This window comes from Furipterus horrens, unplaced genomic scaffold, assembly GCF_987537825.1.
Source record: "Furipterus horrens unplaced genomic scaffold, mFurHor1.1.pri manual_scaffold_5, whole genome shotgun sequence".
Classification (NCBI taxonomy): domain Eukaryota; kingdom Metazoa; phylum Chordata; class Mammalia; order Chiroptera; family Furipteridae; genus Furipterus; species Furipterus horrens.
In genome coordinates this window covers 179,926,823-179,944,968 of record NW_028327175.1, presented here as the reverse complement: position 1 = coordinate 179,944,968, position 18,146 = coordinate 179,926,823, and the positions used below count along the sequence as shown (strand labels likewise).

The following is an 18,146-nucleotide window of genomic DNA, read 5'->3' as shown; positions in this document are numbered from 1 at the left end:
TCTCCAGGCCTCACAGTCCAAGGCAATGGGGGTCTGCCTTCCTGGCGTTGGAATCGTGAGCTGACAGGTCTGGTTTGCAGCCGGCGGTGCTCCCCAGGTGCTTCTCACCTCCCCTTAAATATGCGTGTTTGTACTTACCGCCGCCCCGCCGCTGTCGGCGCAGCTGCCACCGCCAGCACAGCTTGACTGCTCCACCCTGACTTTGCCCCTCCTACCTGTCCGGACAAGCACCACTTGTTTATAACTTCATATGTTGGACTTCCATTTATTTTCTGGAACTTCTGGTTATTTCTGGTTTTGCGGTAGTTGTATTCCTTCTTAGCTGTGAAGGGAGATGGAGCGTGTCAGTCTAGGCCTCCATCTTGGCCAGAAGTTTCCAGTGTGTTTCCAAGTGTGGTCTGCAGCAGCACCGTCATCACGATGACTTGGGACTTGCTGGAATGCAGGCCCCACCTACTGAGCCAGGTCCCCGGGTGGTTTGTGTGTCATTAACATTTGAGAATCATCCATCTATGCTTTTTTTTTTTTTTTTTTTTTTTTTTTTTAGTTCATAAGTATATTTGCCCAATAAGAGCATTTCTTGTTGTAAAATTTGGGGAAAGCTAAATAGATTTCTGTGGGACTTCTCAGAGTTATTAAAATGTGTTGCAATTTTTTTTCATTGTTGACACTGTTGCAGATGTCCCCATTCCCCCTCTTTGGTCGCCTCCTAGCTCCTGCTTCCCCTTCTCTCTCACCATCACCACTTTCTACGCTCAGAAAAGTAAGAGTTATGAAAACCAAGGAAGGAAAGGGTGCCAGATGTTTCAGACGCAACAGGGGGAAATGTTATTGAAGCAAATTTCCAAATCCAGTTTGCTGCTTACTTCCTCATGAATTTCCTCCGTTTCCTGACTAGAAGTAGCTCTTCAGTTGTGTTTTCATCCCAGTCCTAGGAGAACAGGGTGGGGGTAGGGGGAAATCTTGTCATCTGTAATGTGTAGATTTCTGGCCTCTTGAGATTACTGTGACAAGTAAGATGATGTCTGCAAATTTTTGTGCACTGTGGGCTCTAGAAGTACATGGTTTTAATAAGGATTGAATTTTGTGTCACCCTGTTTCAATTAATTGCGAAGCTGAGTCTGGTTTTGTGGGTTTTGTTTCAAGGTCAGGAATATAAACAGGCCCGGAAGAACACCATTGTGCTCTGAGTTGTTTCACTTGCAGACCCTTAGGCAGGAAACCTTGAGATTTATATACAGCATTCCAAATCCTCTAGTCACCAAACACTACTCACAGGGTTTTAAATTCTCCCGTCTGTTAGTATGTCATGGTGATGTTTTTACTGTCTTCACCTTTGCTAGTGTGACAGACACTCAGTGCCACAGAGCAGGATGATAATCTCCAATTCGAGCCTCTGCATTGTTTCACTGAGCCCATGGAAGTTTTTGCAATTGTTTGTGATGATCAATATTAGTGTTTTGCATATATCAAGAAGGGAGTTTTCCACAACAAACTGCAAACTTAGCAAGCTACTTAGGGTTCTCCATTTCCTACCACCACTCAGAGGTGACCCTCAGGGAGGAAGGAGAGGATTTAGTGCCCACCCAGAGGTAAGTGGAGGTGGTGAGGTGGTGAGAGGGTGCCAGCACTGATTAGGGCAGCAGCAGTGTGTTCATGTAAGGCAGGGGCGGGGAACACACCCTCCCCCCACAAAGGGCAGGAGGAGGGGTTTGAGCCGCACATATGTGACTGCAGACTGCCCCCTTGCTAAACATGGTGGCTGGAAGAGGGGCAAAGGCAAACGTGGCTGACACTGGCCCTCATTGGTTGGAAGGCTGGGCACTCCCACTGGCATGGGATTCTGGGAGAGAATTTTTGAAACTGAGTGGCTGGGAAGCAGAAACTCAGTTGGTTCTTTCCCCTCCCCCCAGGTGGGGGGGGGCGTGTCAACAGTCACCAGGAGGCCTGCCTCAGTGGCCAGTGAAGGCTTGTGAGCAGATGCCTGGGGGCACAGACTCCAAAAGATGCCAGAAGCTGGGCAGCCAATGGAGACCAACCAGCTAAGCCACCTACATTTATATGTTTGGATGGGAAAAGAGGTTCCTGGCGCAACCTTGAACTGAGCGGGCAGAGGATGATGCTTATTTTTCTTTGGGTGTCTTGGAATGGGCTTTGAGGCAGAAACTTGCCATTATTTCCACAGACCTTGGTGATAATAGCACTGTGAACAGATTTTTGATCTTGTGTTATTTTCAGTTCTTGAACCTGTGTAGTTATCATGACAGATATTTAAGTAGCTATTTTTGATATCATACTCTGACTTTTCCTTTCCCCTTACTTTTGTTACTCAGATATTTTAGTTAGAAACTTGCCATTAAATAAAAGATTCCTTTCTTTTCCACCAAACTCTGTCTTTGGAGATTTGCCTGGTAGGCGGCGAGTGGTAGAACCCTCCCCCACTCTAACATATGCACACATTGGTTGGGTTCTGTAACATTCATTTAGGAAAAATTCATCGGAAGTGGGCAGAGGCACACATGGGACTCAGCAACTGACTCAGCAGGACCATGTCCTGAAGCTGCCCGTGCACCACCACACCTGGCCATCCTCAGGATGCCAGAGGAGTCAGGCTCCAAGCCTTTCCCACGGCAGCCACTCCTCACATTCAGGATCAGGGAGCCGTTCAGGATCAGGGAGCCGACAGAGACTCCTGATCTGCCACAGCCTCCTCCAGTTGTAGGAATCATCATGACTCACTTTAACCACGGACCCTCCTATGGCCTCTCAGATGAGATTAAAAATGTGATGAGAAACGGAGAGCTTTGAAGATGCTATGCTGCTGCCTTTAAAGTGGAGGAAGAGGTCACAAGCCAAGGAATACAGGTAGCTTCTAGAAGCTGGAAACAGGTTCTGGCCTGAAGCCTCCGGAAGGAACCAGCCCTACTGATACATTGACTTTTTCCCAGTGAAACAGATTTTGAACTTCTGACCTCTAGAACTGTAAGATAGTAAACTTGTGTTGTTTTAGGCCACAGATTTGTGGTAATTTGTTACCGCAGCAACAGGAAACAAATACAATACCATAAACCAAACTAGCTTTGATGAAATTGCTAATATTCTCCCACTGAAGCCAGTATGACAATGACTGATCTTTGCTAAATCCCACTGTAGTTTGAATTTGTAGAGAATTACGCCATCTTTTAAGCTCAGCTAAAAGTGGCTTTTTTTTTTTTTTTTTTTTTTTCACTGTGTGGTTGCCTCTCACTCGCGCCCCCAACTAGGGAATCTGACATGCAACCTAGTAATGAGCCCTGACTGGGAATCGAACTAGTGACACTTAGCTCGCAGGCCGACGCTCAATCCACTGAGCCATAGCAGACAGGGCTGTTAAAAGTGGTTTTTAACTGTGTAACTGTATAACTGTGTAATTGGTTAGCTACATAAGTGTATCAGGCAAATATTTATGGGACTAGGAGGTTTCTTTATGATGCAGACCTAACAAACCAGTTCATAATGCAGCCACACTCAGGTGCTAATTAACAAAGGAGCCAAGCAGGCAAGGGTGTTGGCATCATGTATGGGGAGAGACATCTGTCCAAGGGTACACCAGCAGACAACTTGACAATCTCTGCAGATGGATACCAACAAAGTTGTTGCCTAGAGAGAACAAGTAGCTATGGGCTTATGCAGCAGGTGAATGTCCCAAAGACTCTGCTACAGCAGAGCTCATGGTTCATAGTGGATGCTCAGGAGCAGAGTAGCCAAATCGCTGTCATGGCAAGGACCAAGGTGTCCATCTGAGAGATTATCAATATGGTAACCAAGGCCTTGATTGTTAAGAATGCAGGAAAGGAGCTCTACTTTAGTCCATTTATAAAATTCTGTAAGAACAAGACTTCCAGCCAAGATGGAGGCATAGGTAGACATGCTTCACCTCCTTCCACAACCATTAGAAGGATTACAACTACCTCAAAACAAAAAAACAACCAAAACTACCAGAAACTGTGTAAGTCCAACAAACAAAGATATAAAGAACTAATACCCAGACAGGTAGGAGGGGTGGAAACAGGGAACCAGGGAGCTGAGGAAGAGTGGACACGGTGTGGTGGTGCTGGTGGCAGTGGTAGCCACAGCAAGGCAGTGGCTGTGGTCAGCCAGCAGAAAGTGCAGTCACACATTACAAAAGCCAAGAGGGACACCTGGGAAGTCATCGCAGTCCCAGGCCAGATCATGCAGCTCATGGGTCCAGAGCCAGGGAAATAAAGCCTTGTTGCTTCTGGCTGTGAAAACCAGTGGGGTCTGGGGTGGTGGAAGAAACTGCCGGTCTCTAAGGAGAGTCAGTTTAAAGGGCCCCCAGGGTGCTAGAACGTATGCAAACCCACCCACTCTGGGAACCATCACTAGGGCAATGGGTAAAGGGGCACAAGTTGCATACTGGAAGTGAGTGAAGTGACTGTAAAAAGGGTGAGTGCCAAGCAAGTGGCATTGTTCCATCTCAGGACCCTCTCCCACATACAACACCACAAGGCTGTGAAACCATTCACCCCGCACTGATGAATACCTAAGGCGCCGCCCCTTATACCAGGTGTGACAGCTCTACCTAATACACAGAGGCAAACACCGGAGCCTGTCAAGCTTAGGAGATAGGGAAGTATGGCCCAAAAGAGAGAGCAGAACAGGCTTCAGAAGGAGAACTAAGCAATGAGGAGAGAGCCAACCTAACAGACCCAGAGTTCAAAACACTAGTGATAATGAAGCTCATGATGCTCACAGACATGACTGAGTACAGCAAAAGCATAAGGGAAGAATTGAAGGCTATAATAAGTGAAATGAAGAAAAATCCTCATGAAACCAATGGGGAAGGGAAGGAATCTAGGGTTAAAATCAATGACTTGGAGCATAAGAAAGAAAGAAATAGTCAACCAGTACAGAATGAAGAAACAAGAATTGAAAAAAAATGAGGAGAGGATTAGGAACCTCTGGGACAACTTTAAACATCCCAACAACCAAATCATAGGGGTGCCAGAAGGAGAAGAGAAGGATCAAGAAATTGAAAACTTACGTGAAAAAATAATGAAGGAAAACTTCCCTAATTTGTTGAACGAAATAGACATACAAGTCCAGGAAGCACAGAGAATCCCAAACAAGCTAGACCCAAAGAGGACCACACCAACTCACAACTTAATTAAAATGCCAAAGGTTAAAGATAAAGAGAATCTTAAAAGCAGCAATATAAAAGAAGAAAGTTACCTACAAAGGGGAACCTATAAGACTATCAGGTGATTTCTCAAAAGAAACTTTGCAGGCAAGAAGGGATTGGCAAGAAGTATTCAAGGTGAGGAAAAGCAAGGGCCTCCAATGAAGATTATTCTATCCAGCTAAGGTATCATTTAAACTGGAAAGGCAGATAAAGTGCTTCTCAGGCAACGTAAAGCTAAAGGAGTTTATCATCTCCAGGCCATTATTACATGAAATGTTAAAGGGACTAATTTAAGAAAAAGATCAAAACTATGAACAATAAAATGGCAACAAACTCACAGCTATTAATAACAGAACCTAAAAAACAAAAACAAAACCAAACTAAGCAAACAACTAAAACAGGAACAGAACAGGAGATCATATGAAGAGTTATCAGTGGGGATGGGGGAGGGGAAGGAAGGGGAAAATATTCGGGAATCAAGAAACATAACTGGTAGATACAAAATAGGGGGAAATTAAGAATAGTATAGGAAATGGAGAAGTCAAAGACCTTATATGCATGACCCATGGACATGGACTAAGGGAGAGGGGAATTGCTGGAGGGAAGGGGTTAATGGGCAGAGGTCGGCAAAGAGGGGGGAAAAATGGGACAACTGTAACAGCATAATCAATAAAATATACTTTTAAAATAAAATAAAATTCTGTAAGAACCAAAATAGTCTTAAGTCATTTTTATTTTCTTCCTGCAAGTCTTTTTATGCTTATTTTAGTAAAAGAAATACTGCCTTATATATACTCCTGTTGTTTTCTTTTTTATACTTGTTCCCTAACTAGTTGCTTTCTGCACTGTAACAGTTAAGTTCTACAGCATAACCAATTACTTGCATATAGAGCAAAAAGGAATATTCTGAAAATGAAGTGCTTCTAATTCTTTTACGCAATTTTACAATCTTTTACTTGTATCTTCAAACGGTATTCAGCCTTAAAAAAACTGTTTAGTGTCTAATTTTTTAGTGTATTTTATTGATTATGTTGTTACAGTTGTTCCAATTTTCTTTTTGCTCCCCTCTGACCAGTAACCCCCTTCCTTCCAGCAATCCCAGCCCCCTTAGTTCATGTCCATGGGTCGTGCATATAAGTTCTTTGGCTTCACCCTTTCCTATACTATTCTTAACATCCCCCTGACTATTTTGTACCAACCAATTATGCTTCTTAATCCCTGCACCATTTCCCCATTTCTCCCCTTCCCCACTCCCAGCTTAACCCTCCAAATGATCCCCATACCTATGATTCTGTTCCTTTTCTGGTTGTTTGCTTAGTTTGTTTTTGTTTTTATTTTTTAGGTACTCTCGTTGATAGTTGTGAGTTTGTTGTCATTTTAATGTTCATAATTATGATCCTCTTTTTCTTAAATAAGTCCCTTTAACATTTCATATAATAAGGGCTTGGTGATGATGAACTCCTTTCACCTTACCTTGTCTGGGAAGCACTTTATCTGCCCTTCCTTTTTAAATGATAGTTTTGCTGGATAGAGTAATCTTCATTGTAGGCCCTTGCTTTTCATCATTTTGAATACTTCTTGCCTGCAAAGTTTCTTTTGAGAAATCAACTGATAGTTGTATAGGTTCCCCTTTGTAGGTAACTCTCTTCTTTTATCTTGCTGCTTTTGAGATTCTCTTTTTATCTTGAACCTTTAGCATTTTAATTATGATATGAGTTGGTGTGGTCCTCTTTGGGTCTAGCTTGTTTGGTACTCTCTGTGCTTCCTAAACTTGCATGTCTTATTTCCTTTGCCAAATTTGTTTAGTTTCCTTCATTATTTTTTCACATAAGTTTTCAATTTCTTGCTCTTTCTCTTCTCCTTCTGGCACCCCTAAGATTTAGATGTTGGGATGTTTAAAGTTGTCCCAGAGATTCCTAAGCCTCTCCTCATTTTTTTCAATTCTTGTTTCTTCATTCTGTACTGGCTGACTGTTTATTTCTTCCTTATGTTTCAAATTGTTGACTTATATTCTGGTTTTCTTCCCTTCACCATCAATTTCGTGTGGATTTGCCTTTGTTTCATTTAGCATAGCCTTCACTTTTTCTCTTCTGTATATCTGTCAAGTCTGTGAGCATCTTTATCATTAGTGTTTTGAACTCTCTGTTAGGTTGGCTATCTCTTCGTCACTTAGTCCTCCTACTGGAACCTTGATTTGTTCCCTCTGTTGGGCCATACTTCTCTGTCTCTTCAACTTGACAGGCTCCTGTGTTTGCCTCTGTGTCTTAAGTAGAGCTGTCGCATCTGTTACATTGTAAGGGGCAGAGCCTTAGGTATTGGTCAGTACAGGTGACCTATTTCACCATGTTGTGGCACTGTGTGTAGGGGAGGGGTCTGAGAAGGAACTTGCTACTTTCTCAGCACTCACGCCTTTTCCAGGCACTTCTCCCACCTCCTGTGTGGGACTAGCACCTCTCTAGCTGTTGCCCTGGCTGTCGTTCCCAAAGCGGGTGGGTCTGCAGATGTTCTAGAACCGTGAGGCCTCTAAACAAATGGACTCCACTGAGAGACCAGCAGTTTCTTCCACTGCCCCACCCACACTGGTTTTCATAATTAGAAGCAATGATGCTTTATTTTCTCAGCTCTGGAAGTGTGAGCTGTGTTATCTGGTCTGGTCCTGGGAGAGCTCCACAGGTGTCCCTCCTTACTTTTAAAAATGTGTAACTAAGCTTTCTGCTGGCCTGCCACTGCTGCTGCTGCTGCCGCCACCACACTGCATCCTCTTTGCTCTAGCTCTGCCCCTCCTACCTGTCTGGATGAGTTGTTCTTCTTTATATCTTTCTTTGTTGGACTTCCATGCAGCTCGATTTTCTGGAACTTCTGGTTGTCTCCAGTTTTGAGGTAGTTGTATTCCTTCTTAGTTGTGGAGGGAGATGCATGTATCTACCTACACAGCCATCTTGGCCAGAAATCCTTTAATGTCTAATTTATGTAGAAGACTAAATTCATGCTTATAATTGAATGTGGTCTTTGCTAACTAAATCTAAATTATAAAAGTTTAGAAATTTAAATATCAATGTTTGTACAATATTTTTGGTTAATTTAAAATAAAGACACAACCAGTGTGCATTTGTGATTAAATGTATTCTCATCCTATTACCTGAATGAAATGAATTTCTTCAGAGGGTATTTCAAAAGGCACTTATACAAAACTAGCCTGCAAAAAATTGAAGTCTGATTGGTACATTTACTTTTCCTGCTTGTGCCAATGTGTCAATGTGGAGTTACTTTGTTTTATTCAACTCTTTGGCTATATTCTTGGCATTCATTTTTCCCATTCAATTAAAAAAAAACATTTTTGAACAAAATTATGTGTATACTTGCTATATTCTAGCCACTGAAGATAGAAAAAAAAATGAGTAAGAAATTATTTCCACCTTCAAGAGGCTCATAGCTTAGTGAGAAAGACCCAAACAGAGAAATATCAGTCAAAGTAATAAATACAGTAAAGGGAGTTAGGTGCAGAGTATTTTTAGTTGTAAACAAGAGTCCCTACCTCTGGTAAACTTAGGCAGAAAGGAAGTTTTCAAATGATAGGTAGCTTGTTGTCTCTGGGAGAGTAAGCAAGCCAGATGTGAACATTTGAAGCCAGCAATGATGCTCAGCATCACACTACAATATCACTGGACCTTGCAGCTAGAACCACCACACTGCTACCCCTGGACAATAGCAGCGACTGTCATGACTGCCATCACCTTTCCCAGGACAGATATATCACTGGCATCTGAATCAAAGTCTGGCGCTGCCACATCCGATTAATGGAACCTAGTCACATGGCTGCACCCTAGTCTCCCACCAAGAATCTTAAGTTGAGGAAGTCCCCAAACACAGAACTGAGGTTCAGTTGCTGAGCTTCCCAAACAATTGAATATCCACTACAGCACTGAAACTAGGTTGGCAGTGTAAGAGAGGGGATCAGGAAAGGCTATTAGGAGAAGAGAACCTCGTAGTTGAGTCATAATGAGTTAGAGGTACTCCAAGCAGAAGGGATAGATAAGCAGAAGGCTAGAGTCAAAAGGTGTGTCTGTGTGAAAATCTAAAAGCCTTTTAATGTTGCTGGAGTTTAATGTGAGATACGGGAGTTAGAAGAAATGAGACTAGATCAAATGTTAGGGAACTTTGTTATACGATACTAAGGAATTTTAACTTTATTCTGGATTGCCATTGAATGAAGGGTTTAAGCAGAAGAGTTTTGCATATTTGATCACTGGTAGCCATGCGTGTATGAATCTGAGAAAAACAATACAGGAAATAGGGATTCCTGTGCCGTCAGACTATTAGATGAGATGAGAACCTGAATGATGGTGAAAGGGATGGGGGTAAAGGAATAAAACTTAAAGGGCCTGGTGGCTGATGTGATTGGAAAAGAACAAGTTAAGAGTGATGGGGAGACTTCTGGCCAAGATGGAGGCATAGACAGACATGCTGCATCTCCCTCCACAACTAAGAAGGAATACAACTACCTCAAAACTAGAAACAACCAGAAATTCCAGAAAATCAAACTGCATGGAAGTCCAGAAAACAAAGATATAAAAAAGAAACACTCATCTAGACAGGTAGGAGGGGCGGAGCTGGGCAGAGAGGATGCAATGTGGTGGCAGCAGCAGCAGCGGAGGTGGGAGGTCAGCAGAAAGCGCAGTCATACATTTTAAAAAGTCAGGAGGGGCACCTGGGGAGCATTCCCAGCTCCTCACTGGACCTCGAAGCTCACAGTCCCAGCACCAGGGAAAATCAAGCCTCATTGCTTCTGACCAGTGGGGGTTGGGGTGGAGGCAGAAACTGCCGGTCTCAGCAGAGTCCGCTTGTTTAAAGGGCCCCCACGGTCCTAGAACATCCACAGACCCACCCAATCAGGGAATGACAGCCAGGGAAGCAGCTAGAGGGGTGCCAGGCCGGTGTGGAAGTGGGAGAGGTGTCTGGAAAAGGGGTGAGCGCTGGGCAGGCGGCATTATTCCCTCTCGGACCCCTCCCCCAAACACAGTGCCACAATGTGGTGAAACAGGCCACCCTCTATTGACAAATCCCTAAGGCTCCACCCCTTACTACGTAACAGGAGCGACAGCTCTACCTGGGACATGGAGACAAACAAACACAGGAGCCTGTCAGAATGAAGAGACAGAGAAGTATGGCCCAAAAGGGGGAAGGGATCAAGGTTCCAGTGGGAGAACTAAGCAACGAGGAGATAGCGAACCTCACAGATGAGGAGATAGGCAACCTAAGAGATGCAGAATTCAAAACACTGGTGATGAAGATGCTCACAGGCTTGACAGATATGCTTGAGTACAACAAACACATAAGAAAAATGAAGGCTATGCTAAGTGAAATGAAGGAAAATCCACACAAAACCAATGGTGAAGGGAAGGAAATTGGGGTTCAAATCAATGATTTGGAACATAAGGAAGAAAAAAACAGTCAACCAGTGCAGAATGAGGAAGCAAGAATTGAAAAAAATGAGGAAAACTTCCCAAATTTTGTGAAGGAGATGGACATACAGGTCCAGGAAGCACGGAGGGTCCCAGGTGAGCTGGACTCAGAGGGGACCACACCAAAATGCATCATGATTGAGATGCCAAAGGTAAAAATAAAGAGAGAGTCCTGGGGGCAGCAAGAGAGAGGCGGAGAGTTGCCTACAGGGGGCTGCCTATAGGACTATCAGCTGATTTCTCAGAGGACACTTTGCAGGCAGGAAGGGACTGGCAAGCAGTATTCAATATGATGAAAAGCAACCTACAACCAAGATTACTCTATCCAGCAAAGCTATCATTTGGAATGGAAGGGCAGATGAAGTGCTTCTCAGACAAGGTAAAGCTAAAGGAGTTCATCATCATCAAGCCATTATTATATGAAATGTCAAAGGGACTTACTTAAGAAAAAGAAGATCAAAACTATGAACACTAAAATGACAACAAACTCACAACTATCAACAACTGAATCTGAAAAATAAAAACAAAATCCAACTAAGCAAACCAGAATAGGAACAGAATCCTAGGTATGGGGATCATTTGGAGGGTTATCAGCTGGGAGGGGGGAGGGGAGAAATGGGGAAATGGTGCAGGGACTAAGAAGCATAATCGGTTGGTACAAAATAGACAGGGGGAAGTTAAGAATAATATAGGAAAGGGTGAAGCCAAAGAACTTATATGCACGACCCATGGACATGAACGAAGGAGGGTGGGATTGCTGGAGGGAAGAGGAGTACTGGGCAGAGGGGAGCAAAGGGGAGAAAAATTGGAACTACTGTAACAACATAATCAATAAAAAATTAATTAATTAGTCTATTAATTAATTAACTTAAAAAAAACAGAGTGATGGGAATAAACCCCACCACGAAGGGGGGGTCAATAGGGCCTCATGTCTATCTCCAACCTGACGCTAGGTCAAAGGGAGGCATCATGCCACAAGCTGGCTCTTGCATAGAACTGTGGTCTGAAGTCACACTAGTTGCATAGTTTGAGACCCCTTCAAGGAGAATTTAAGTCAAAGAAGTCCTGGGAAATGCCCCCAGAGGACAGGCAGGCACTTTCACAATTTTTCTTAGGACAGCTCAGGTTCACCCAGCCTCAAAGAATGTCCACAGATACAATGCTAAGCAGAGTGAGCAGCTTACTGTCAAAATCCACCAGGCAAACAAGGAAACAAATCACCATGAATGAGAACAAGCAGAAACCTCATATTGAAACTGCAATAGTAACCAGGTAAACATAAATGAAAGCCTCATCAAGGTACCAATTCATACTCATCAGATGGACAAAGTGTTTCAAATTGGCATTGACCGTTTGGAATTACCTAATATATATGCATGTAAACATGTGCACACCCCTATTCCTGCATTATACCCTAAGTAAGTCTCACACATAACTCAGGAATTATATATCAGAATGTTCATAACAGTATTGTTCATCATAGAAAAAAAACCACCAAAGAACTAAGCCTACTCCTGACCAACACTGAAATGGATGCACTGTGGCGTATTCACAGGCCGCTATACTACAGAGCAGTGAGCATGAACTAACCCCACTGTGGGCATCAACATGGATGGATCTCAAAAATAACATTGAACCAAAGTCATAGAAGAAGGCATGCAGTATGAGCCAGGCCATTTACATAAGTTTTTTAAAAAGGTACACATCATTTAAAGATATATACAAAGTGGTAAAACTAAAATGGAAAGCAAGGGGATAATTATCATGAAATTCAGGACAATGGTTGTCTCTGGGGGGTAGGTAGCAGCTAGAAGGAGGTAGAATCGAAGTGCGGCCATCGGGGGATTCTGATGGAGCTGGTAGCATTCATTTCCTTAACCCAGGTAGTGAGTACATGGGTGTTCACTTACGATTCTTCTTTAAAATACACATTTTATACACATTCCTCTACATTTGATAGTTCCCCAAAATAAAAAAGGGATGATCCTTCTAGTCCCTTCTGAGCCATGGGACCTGCTGTCACAATGCTGTGCTGTTCCCATGTTGAATGCCAGCTTCTTTGGCCATAAAATAAAAGGGGCCAGGTCTTCCCAGCAGTTCTTCAGGGCTGCCATACTCAACAATCTTCCCATTGTCCAGGACCATTACCCTGAAACAAGGAAGAAGGAAATGCAAGTCTTAGAAAGCAGCATCTTGAATCTGGGCATTTGTGTGAATAACCAGCACTCAGTCGTGGTACAGTAGTCCCTCTCTATATCACAGTTCACTTATGGCCTCACTGTATTGCGGGATTTTAAAAAATACTATATTTAATTATTTATCGCAGATTTTTTGCTATCTCATGGGATTTTGCGGTACTGTATATGTATGTTGTTAAAGTTTTGTAGGTTTAAGAGTGTAGAATATGTTTAAGAACATAAGTAGTGTTTATAAAAGTGTGGAAAAGGTTAATAAGGGAATGGGAAAGGTTAATGAGGGACTGGGAATGGTTAATAAGTGTGTGGGAAGGGCTTATAAAGCCTTAAAATATATGTAAATACAAAAATAAATGTAAGGTTCCTACTTCGCAGATTTTCACCTATCACAGGGAGGTGGGGTCTAGAAAGTGATACCCGTGATAAGTGAGGGAATACTGTACAGTCATTCATACAAGGCTACAAGGCAGCACAAATGAATGAACTGCAGCTATCTGGATCAGCTCAGATGAAATCCATATAAAATGTTGAACAAGAGAATCAAGTAGTAGAAGAATAGACACTATCTGAGCCCATTTATATAAGCTTATAAAAAAAAAGGTATGCTTTGTTTAAGGTAGCCTATTCTCCCCAGTTCCTAAGATTACTTACATTACCCCCCATTTTCAAAGTAACCCATGTGAGGAACAGAAAGCAGTTTATAGGGGTCACAGCTGAGACCCTTAGCTGGGAAGGTCTGTAGCCAGTGCCTGCCACTCAGCCTGAGACTCCACCTCCCCGTACTCAATTATGGTGATAGTTGTACAGTTTTCCATTTTTCCCTCAAGGCAGTTTACTTAACCCTGTTGGATTTCATTAACTTGATCTGTCATTTTGTGCAAATGACTTGAAATTTCTCAGCTGCCATTTCTTCATCAATAAAATAATGGTGGTTAATCCTTCTGCTGTAAGATATCTCACAGCCGACGCTATTAGTGTTGACAAAGGGCTAAGCCGGATCTATCAAGCTCATCCCCACCCCACTCACTTGTCACTGTCCATGATGGTGTGCAGCCTGTGTGCAATGGTCATCGTGGTGCAGTGGGAGAACTCCTTTTGGATGGTTATCTGGATGAGGTGGTCTGTCTCGAGATCTATTGCAGCAGTGGCCTCATCCATGATCAGAATCTTGGATTTCCGAAGCAGAGCCCTGGCCAGGCACAGTAGCTGCCTCTGCCCTATGCTGCAGACAAGGGCAGAAACCAGGCATTAGCCCCAAGGCCCACGGAATAACCTGGGATGGGATGTTGGGCTGACAAGACTCGACGAGACATTGAAAACCCATGCTCCTAACTACCCGCCCCCTGCTGTCCCGAACGCCTTAGCCTCTTCCACTAGCTGATCATTTTTGCCTGGGCAATGTTTGCCAAACTTTTCCAAGTAATTAGAAGACCCAAGTACTTAATTTAAAAATTCATATTTGTGAGCCCCACAGTACTCCATCAGAATAGGGAGGAGCCAAGAAATGTGTATTTTTAATAAGCACCCCAGGCAATTTTCATGTTTAACAAGTTTGGAACACACTAGCACAGGAATAGTGCTTTCCGTTTGGCTGCAGTGATATCCCAGCACACTAACCACAATTCCGAAATAAGATGGATGCCCAAGTTCATTTCAGCAGTATTTGACCTGACACCATTAAGACAAGGTGACACCACACCAGAATGCCCCAGTGGCATTTCTTAGTGGTCTTAGCAAATCCATCTGTTATTTTAATGTGTAATTCTAGTCTCAAGGCTAATTATTTGTTCAAGGCCTTCTGCCTTGATTAGAGATGTAGCTATCTAATGAACATGATGTCTTGGTGTGAGATGCAATGTATGTGGAACTTGAATATGCTTGTGAAATGCAAATCACTTTAATTTGTGAAGAGCTGGTAATGAAGGCTGGACCTCTTACTTACATAAAGAAGCTCTGGGAAATGATGTGGAGGAAATATTCAGTAATTAGCTGATTGCTCTTTCCTGCTGTGGCCATTAGGGAACATATTAAACAGAGGGTGGCTAGACTAAAAGTTCTGTAATTCTCTGGGAGAAAATTTCTGCAGATGAGAAGTCACCCAAGATGAACTTCCAGTTTTTCTCTGTACTGTAAAAACAGAGGCAACTGCAAAACTATTTCCTGAACTTACACCAAACTCCTGCCTTGTTCTGCTGGGCCTCATATCACAGGCTGCTGCTGAGGCCCCATTGGGCTGGGCTGCTGTCTCTCTCTCCAAGCTGATTGATCTCCGATCTCTCATCACTCATCAGAGAAATTTAAGTTTCAACACCTCCAAACCAAGGCACTGGAAATGCCATTTAAGTGTCTCCCAGCATGGACAGAGAAGGACAATGTGATATTTTGTTCTTACAAACTGTAAGTATCAAGGTCCGTCTGTCACATCCTGGCAGAGGGTCCTACATGGCCCCACATGTCCACAGCATTTACTGCCTGGCATTGAGTCGCACAAGGCCTGTCTTCTCCATGACATTGTAAGTGCCAGGAGACCAGGGACTGTGTCTGTGTCATCTCCCTCTGTACCTCTAGTGTCTGCATACAGTAGATGCTCAATGTATATTTGTTGACTGAATGTTTGAATAATCTATTTCATGGGCTTAAAGACCCATCAAGTCCTACTAGTTCCCAGACCCACTGCAGAGGGAAAACAAACATGGCAGCCTTCTATCCCAAAGCTACACACTGAAGTGCTCTGGGCCCCTAATTCAGCTGGTCTGGGGTACAGCCTGGGTACTGAGATTTTTCAGAAGATTCCTGAGTGATTCTAGTGTGCAGCCTAGTTAAGAATCAATGCGCTAGGCATTGCTTCTCAAACTGTAATATACACAAAGATTCTGGTCAAGAGCCTGAGAATCTGCAATTATTACAGGTTTTTGGGTAAAGCCAGAGCTGCTGATCTACTAACTGAGTTACTGAGCCTCCCTTTTTAGATGAGTTTCACTTATTAGTGGTCCCTGCCCTGCTCACCACTCTGGGACTGCAGGAAGCACTGCCTCTGAGCAGTGGCTTTGGCTGAAGGCTGAAGTTCAGTGTGTGGAGGGAAAAACCCAATTGCCACAGGGAAAATGCTGGGTCAACTTATTAAGTGACAGGATAAGTGAAGGTCGAAAGTGTGAAGTGTTAGCCTGTATAAAGAATCTTTGGGAAGGTAAAAAGAACTGTGAAGTTGAGAGTCTCTCTGTTGGTTTAAGGTGTTTCAGGTGCCCATGGATCCTGCAGACACCATGTCCCCATCACCTGCATGACCTTTAGGCCAGGTCTGCTCAAAATGGATGCCCACAGCAACCCCTAGGATCCTTTGGGACGCCCACGTCCAGTCTATACCATATACCAGTGAAATCAGACTTTCTGCGGTTGGACCAGGTGTCACGATTGTTCTTATCCTGATTGCAGTGAGCAGCTAAGAGGAAAACCTCCAGAATGGCGGACCTGTGAACTCACTTTGCATGATGTCTTGAGAGGGCACATATACCAACAAAGGTTTTTCTGGCGTTTCCATGCACATTCACATCTGTCCTCTCATGACATCTTCACCGCATGCCCACTTTACACGGGAAGAGGGCAAGTTCTATGATGCCAGACACCCTCTAGCACAAGGAACCAAGCAGTCGTTCCCCTCACCTCCTCTCACTGCCTGTGGGGCAGGTGTGTTAGGAAACATTACCTAAGGTTGTCACCGGCCTCTGTCAGTTCATGGGACAAACCAAGTTGCAGGCTGGCCACAAAGGATTTGAGGTGAGCCAGCTCCAGGGCCTTCCAAATCTCCTCATCGGAGTAGTTATTGAAAGGGTCTAGATTCATCCTCAGGCTTCCGGAGAACAGGATGGGATCCTGCAAGTCAAGGGATGAAGGGGCTGTTGGGGCTAACGGCAGAAAAGGGACTAGCAGTACTTTGTGGCCAGGAGAGAGCGAGTAGGACTGGCCCGAGAGGGAAAGCTGGGTTGCAAGTTCCACACTCCTAAATAAAAACTCATGGTGTGGAGGTGGAGGGATCCAGGGTGGAACAGTCACAGGAGAAGAATTTATTATGTCTTTGAAGAGGCTGGAGAAAAGAGTGCATCAAACTGAGCTAACACCAGACAAACCAGAACCACCCCCAGAGACTTGGCTGCAGTGAGCAGAGGGATATGGTTCTGATGAGGACCCATATACCAGCCAGAAGCCTCCAGGGCCGTCCTTATTTGGTGGGGTCCAGAGAGGAACGAGGGGCAGCCTTTCTTGCCAATGCACCAAGCGTTGGCTTGCTGGCAGAAACCTGCAGCACACTCCCTGCCCTATCTTCTAACCCCGTCAGATGAAGAATATAAAGCTTAATGGTTTCAAGCTTCAGTGGTGAAACTGCTAATGCTGATTGCAAAGAGCTTTGCAAACCGTGATGGGCTATAGAAATGCTAAATAATCATCTGCTTTATTTGACTTCTGTTGTGTTGCTGCCACCTACTGGCTACATACAGGCAGTCACACTAGCATATTACCAAAAAAACGCAGAACTTGTTTTTGTAAATTCTGGAACCAGTGAGTCTTAGGGAAGGGACTAGCTCAGGTACTCTGGGCAGACTGCAGAAAGAACACTGCTAACTGAATCTACATCAAGAAGAAGATGCACACATTTCTTGCATCTGTCCCCTGCCAAGTGTGACTGTAAGTTCTAGAGCTCACCTGGGGGATGATGGTGAGCTTCTCTCTGAGGTCATGGAGCCCAATGGAGGCGATGTCTATGCCATCAATGACGATCTGGCCACCTGCAGCCTCTAGGATTCTGAAGAGGCTGTTTGTCAGGGATGACTTTCCAGCTCCTGTCCTGCCCACCACACCAATCTGTAAAGAGGTCCTTTGCAGGTTAGGTCGCCATGCAATCCTTGGTGGATATAAATGCCGCGTGGGACAGTCAGAATCACAGGTGGAAAGAGGCAGTGATTGGCTACTTTTATCTCTAAGATGTTAAACTGATTTTGGTTTTGGTGGGGAAAAAAGGGCCCAGATGTCAGAACGAGATGGCTGTCCCATCCCACCTCCTAAACTGTGGCTTGCTGAGAACTACAGTGACTGTTGGAAATGGACACATCAGCAGCTGTTATAATTATTATTGAAAACGATAGATTTTTTTTAAAAAAAATCCTTGTTTAGAAGGGAGGGGAAGGAACAATCAGGCCTGCCATCAGCTGAGAACCAGACCCTGATCTGGACCTCAGCATCCTCACCCAGACAGTTTTGGGTCCTACATCAGACCCCCAGATCCTCAGAGAACAAGAACATCAAACGAGGGTG

General features: G+C 43.9%; 1 protein-coding gene across 2 annotated transcripts in view; it reads right to left on the bottom strand.

The window, feature by feature from the left end:
* Nucleotides 1–12,545: 12,545 nt before the first annotated feature.
* ABCC2 (ATP binding cassette subfamily C member 2) overlaps nt 12,546–18,146 on the bottom strand; it is a 61,987-nt gene continuing 56,386 nt past the window's right edge. For both annotated transcript variants that reach the window (XM_090278394.1, XM_090278395.1), the window contains exons 29-32: nt 17,538–17,696; nt 16,543–16,709; nt 13,867–14,061; nt 12,546–12,793 (exon numbers count right to left, since the gene is read on the bottom strand). In XM_090278394.1, coding sequence (XP_090134520.1) covers nt 12,664–12,793; nt 13,867–14,061; nt 16,543–16,709; nt 17,538–17,696 — 651 coding nt within the window. In that variant the 3' untranslated portion in view covers nt 12,546–12,663. The remainder of the gene's footprint in view (nt 12,794–13,866; nt 14,062–16,542; nt 16,710–17,537; nt 17,697–18,146) is intronic.